Source organism: Suricata suricatta, chromosome 11 (assembly GCF_006229205.1).
Source record: "Suricata suricatta isolate VVHF042 chromosome 11, meerkat_22Aug2017_6uvM2_HiC, whole genome shotgun sequence".
Taxonomy (NCBI): Eukaryota; Metazoa; Chordata; class Mammalia; order Carnivora; family Herpestidae; genus Suricata; species Suricata suricatta.
Window position 1 is genome coordinate 12,969,477 of NC_043710.1, and position 5,494 is coordinate 12,974,970.

The window sequence follows — 5,494 nt, forward strand, 5'->3', positions numbered from 1 at the left end:
ATACATGCAGAATAGGGACCCATAAAACATGGCGACAGCAGTCAGGTGGGAGCCACAGGTGGAGAAGGCTTTGTACTGGCCTTTGCTGGAAGGGATCCTCATAATGGTGATGAAAATTAAAGTGTAGGAGATAAGGATGATGAGTAGGGAAACTGTGAGATTAATCCCCACAGACACAAACAGGGCTGTCTGCTTTATGTAAGTGTCTGAACATGTCAGCATCAGGAGGGGTGGGTCTGCACAGTAAAAATGATTGATGATGTTGGGCCCGCAAAAGGACAAGTGAGAGGTCAATATCACCTGCTTTGTGCCCACAATAGAACCCCAGGGGTAGGGGACAGTGACAGGCAGATGCAAAGGGACGTGGACATTCTCCTGTTGTAGTGTAGGGGATGGTGGATGGCCATGTACCTATCACAGGCCACGGCGCCCAGCATGTAATACTGCATAAATCTCATGAAGATTCATGGAGAAAGCTTATGTGTATTTCCTTTTGTCGGGGGCAGCCAAGTTTTCTGCCTGCCTCAGGCAAGGATTATCACTGTCCGGAGAGTGAACCAGTAAACAAGATTTGCATCTAGAGGCTGGAGACTGCCATTTCCTGGTAAAAATAACTTTGGCGTCTGTCATGCTGGGCAAGACGTGAAATGGCCAAGGTGCCCAAAAGATCAAAACCGTATTTTGGATTATTCAGTGCTAACTCCCCCCTTCCCAGCATTGCTGAGGCAAATCTGGCCGTTTCTTTTGATATTCATTTGACTCTGTTTACCTGGTAACTGACCTTGGTCACTGCTTTGTTTTCCCGCCTTGAAACCTTTTTAAGAGACAGTTTTCGGAATAACGCTCTCTCTCTTTTTCCTGATCGGAAACCGTGAGTTGTGTCTTTACTCTTTGCGTCTCCCTCTTCCTCCTGCCCTGTTTTTCTCTCCTTCCCTCAGGAGAAGGACCCAAAACGGAGGTGCGCTCAAAGCCGGGAAGAGCGCCTAGACCTGGCGAGCTAGCACACCCCGAGGCACCTGCAAGTGCCGCCCCAACCCGGGGTGGAAGCGGTGGACGGGGCGGGCAAGCAGGACCTGGCCCCCGGGTTAAGACAATTGGCGACTGAGTGAGGGAGTACGACATCCTTTGACCACTCCCATTTACTACTTAAAATTCTTCGTCTCACTGCTTCTCCTTAACTGTTTGTCTTTTCATCCTCTTATTTTTTTTTTTTTAAACCAAGGTCTTTGAAGCTGCGAACAAAGAAAAGAGAAGAGAAAAAAGATTATCCAAATAGCTTTCTGGGTCCCATCCTTAAAGTCATTCCTAAAATCTTTTTGAAGGGCGCCTGGGTGGCTCAGTTGGTTAAGCGTCTGGCTTCGGCTCAGGTCTTGATCTCACAGTCTATGAGTTTGAGCCCCACATCAGGCTCTGTGCTGACAGCCCAGAACAAAGCCTGGAGCCTGATTCACATTCTGTATCTCCTTCTCTCTCTGACCCTCCCCTGCTCACACTGTCGGTCTCTGTCTGTCAAAAATAAATAAAAAACATTAAAAAAATAAATAAATAAAATCTTCTTGAGGTGAAGAAAGAGTTTGAAGAAAACATTAGCTTCCAATGCTTAGCTCTTGAATTGCATTAGTTTAAGGCTGGAAAGAGCCCTGATAACAACATGCATATGTTATATTTTAATAGTAATATTTTATCAGTATTAAGCATCTAGTGAATCATTTGATATGCTTGACTCTGTGGATATCAAAAGTTTCCTTTAAATTAAATTTATGGAGGTGTATACACTCAGAATGAAATATAGAAATTTTGATTGCATTTTGTCAAGTGTGTTCAGTCATGTAATCACAATTACAATTTTTCAAAGCTGCTGTGCCCTGAGGATGGGAAATGGGAACAGGGCACATAAAATCACCACAAAGGTTAACCTTCTTACGAGATTCTTCCACTTTTACTTAAATAAACAATCCTAGGCTTATTGCAAGGCTTTGGTTAATTTCTAATAGTCTGAGAAAGTTGAATTGAGCACTTTGCCAATATTCTCATTAATTTTATGGAGGAGCTGGTTTGGGAGAGGTCATTCCTCTGTCCTACAGGAAGTTGGTCTCTCTCTCTGCAGTATGTTTTTGAGAATCATTTAAGTTGTATTAGTCATTTTTCATGTTTAATTCCATGCAGCATTCCATTGTATGTAACAAAGGAAATTTTTAATAATGTTTGTGGGACCTGCTCTTGGGCTACCGGGAAATTTAGGATTTAAAATTTACCAAGGTCCAGATAAGTCTGCAAATGCTCAAAGCATGGGTTGGTTCCCTCCTGAGCACACATCTATTTGCTTTGTTAAAAAAGAAAAGAAAAGAAATAACCAAAAAGAAGCATTCCAAACATAAAGATAAGAAACAAAACATACAAAACAAAACCAAACCTTCCTGTTTCCCATAAGATTAAAGTCATACAGCTATGCACATACTAAAAGCATAAGATAAGGTCTGCAATTTTCTGGAATGTTCTTTGTCCTGATAATCTGTAACATTTTATGCAAATATACATATATACCAAGTGTATATACCATGCACCTAGTGTCTTCTCCCCTGAGTGCTCTCTTCTGTGTGAAAACTTTGTATCTTAGAGCAGCTGGCCCACTTTGGGCTCAAACAAAACGGTTCTCCTTTCTCTTTATAATTTTTAAAAAGTTTTGTTCATGCTGAGTCCACATCTGGACATATTACAATTTGTTTATCTATGTATCTGCAAATATATATTTGAGCTTCCTTGTGGGTGTCATCTTTTCTCTTGAATAAATGATTCATACCTGTTTAGTCACAATTTAGTAAGAAACTGTAAGTCTGTGAGAAATTTTAGGAGAGAGACCCATTTTCTAAAGTAGCTGAATTACCTTATACTCCCTCAAGGGATGTATTATGAGAGTTACATTGTTTCACATGTCATTTTCTATCTGTTTACTCTCAATCTTTTTAAATTCTTTCTCTTGAGATGGGTGTGAAGTATCTGGCTATAGTTATAATTTGCTTTTCTTGACAATTTTAGATGTTGTCATTTTTTTCCTGTCATTATTGGATGTTCATATATCTTTTATAAAGTGCCTGTTCACTTCAGATTCTTTATAATTGGGCTGGTTATATTTTCTTTAAAATTTTTTTTAAAACATTTATTCATTTTTGAGAGAGAGAGACAGAGTGAGAATAGCAAGGGGCAGAGAGAGAGGGAGACACAGAATCTGAAGCAAGCTCCAGGCTCCGAGCTGTTAGCACAGAGCCCGACCGGGGCTGGAACCCATGAGCGGTGAGATCATGACCTGAGCCGAAGTCAGACACTTAAACCGACTGAGTCACCTAGGTGCCCCCGGGCTGGTTATATTTTCATCCCTTAGTTATGGAGGACAGGCACTTATTATGAATGTAGGTCCTTTGTCAGAATTACTTGATGGGCAGATCTTTCCTATCTGCAGTTTGCCTGGTCTTTGTGCTCCTCAGATCTCTCACCTATCATATCTGCTTCTTCTGAAGTCTCAGTAGATGATGCCCTCTCAGTGTTTACAGGGAAAAACAGGCTTTCTATTTGGAATTCCCACTCTACCATATTAAAAAAAGCAAAACTTAACTATTTTTATCTTCCTTCTTCAATAGCATTATAACTGAGAGCTGATTTTTAAATTTTAATCTCAGGGACAGAACTAAGCAATATATGTATATGTTGGGTAGGGATATTGGCCTCAAAGGAGAATTCAGTCCCCAGAGCATCAATTTAAGGTTATATCTGTAACAAAGATTCTTTTAATTATTTTTTTTAGAATTTTTTAAATACTCTATGGAGTATACTTAAAAGTACATTATAAATCTTCCCCCCTTGTTTTTACAAACCATCATAAATCAGCTTTCTACAGGTAGGTCACTTTCTACATTGTTTACTAAAAATACCTTATGTTCTTTGTGTGGAGATTAGTATCCCAACAATGTAGGAAAAATGCCATCTTTATTTTTCTTCATAGCACTTGCTTTTAACCAACATAATGATATATATCTTTGTCTATGTTTTTAATATCTTTCCATTTTCCTATACTATATGCTGCGTCAAGTTGGGGTGTTTGTCCACAGCTATAATTACAGAACCTAGAACAGAAAACAATGTCTACACAGTGTAAATGAATAAATGTGTGTGTCATTTTACAGAGCAGAATTAATTCTTTATTCTGTAACCTCTTTTTTTTTAATGTTTTTATTTATTTTTGAAAGACAGAGACAGCGTGTGCAGATGAGGGTCAGAGAGAGAAGGAGACACAGAATCTGAAGCAGGCTCCAGGCTCTGAGCTGTCAGCACAGAGCCCGATGGGGGGCTCGAACCCACCAACTGTGAGATCACGACCTGAGCTGAAGTCGGTCGCTTAACTGACTGAGCCACCTAGGCGCCCCTATTCTGTAACCTCTTAACTAAAATAAATGTTTCTGAATGAAATTAAGCCAGACAAATATAGATTTCAGGTGAACAGGTGGTACTAAAAATTTATCTTCCATGTTATATCTGAAACAATAGAATACCATTTTTCGTGGGACATTAGAAATACAAAGTCCTTTATGTCCATTTGAATGGTGCTAATTACTTGCACCTTTTCATTGCTGATTTTTATTATAGGTTTTCTTTTTTTCAAAGTGTGCAAAATTCAAGTATGGCGTTTCCCAGGAAGAAAGACATAAATGTATGAACATGCATATACATAAAATATGTAATATTCTACATCACTAAACAATAATTAACATGAAATGTGCATATATGAATATAAATATGTACATATATGTATATATATGTATATACACACAAGAGAGAGAGAAAGTATGTGTTTGTTTAGCATTTTAGATGAAAAAGAAAAAGCACACAGACATGGACTAAATATTTATGCAGATGTTCTGATGCATTTGTTAGAAGACAAATTTTCTGGTAGATAAATATATAATGAGTAAATGCTGAAATGGATGGAATAAATTCAGAATCTGGATCAGATGGAATTCCTCACTTTCTCTGTCACTCTCAGTTTTCAAGCAATAAGAAAATGTCTTCCTCAAACCACACCACAGTGACAGAATTCATTCTCTTGGGACTCACAGACGACCCTGTTCTGGAGAGGATCCTGTTTGGGGTGTTTCTCATAATCTACCTGATGACACTGGCAGGGAATCTGTGCATGATCGTGCTGATCAGGACCAATTCCCACCTGCAAACGCCCATGTACTTCTTCCTTAGCCACCTGTCCTTTGTAGACATTTGCTATTCCTCCAATATCACTCCCAATATGCTGCACAACTTCCTCTCAGACCAGAAGACCATCTCCTATGCTGGATGCTTCACACAGTGTCTGCTCTTCATTGCCCTGGTGATCACTGAGCTTTACATCCTTGCTTCAATGGCATTGGACCGCTATGTGGCCATTTGTAGCCCTTTACATTACAGTACCAGAATGTCTAAGAACATTTGTATCTCTCTAGTCATGGTC

The 5,494-nt window shown here is 39.4% G+C and overlaps 2 protein-coding genes across 2 annotated transcripts in view; one reads left to right on the forward strand and one right to left on the reverse strand.

Annotated features, from left to right (window-relative positions):
• Positions 1 to 5,494, reverse strand: part of LOC115272411 (olfactory receptor 5M1-like) — a 22,207-nt gene that overhangs the window by 5,221 nt on the left and 11,492 nt on the right. Inside the window, exon 2 of the mRNA XM_029915488.1 lies at positions 5 to 328. Within this exon, the coding sequence (XP_029771348.1) occupies positions 5 to 328 (324 nt within the window). The remainder of the gene's footprint in view (positions 1 to 4; positions 329 to 5,494) is intronic.
• LOC115306854 (olfactory receptor 5M10) overlaps positions 5,054 to 5,494 on the forward strand; it is a 1,247-nt gene continuing 806 nt past the window's right edge. The window contains exon 1 of the mRNA XM_029957425.1: positions 5,054 to 5,392. Within this exon, the coding sequence (XP_029813285.1) occupies positions 5,054 to 5,392 (339 nt within the window). The remainder of the gene's footprint in view (positions 5,393 to 5,494) is intronic.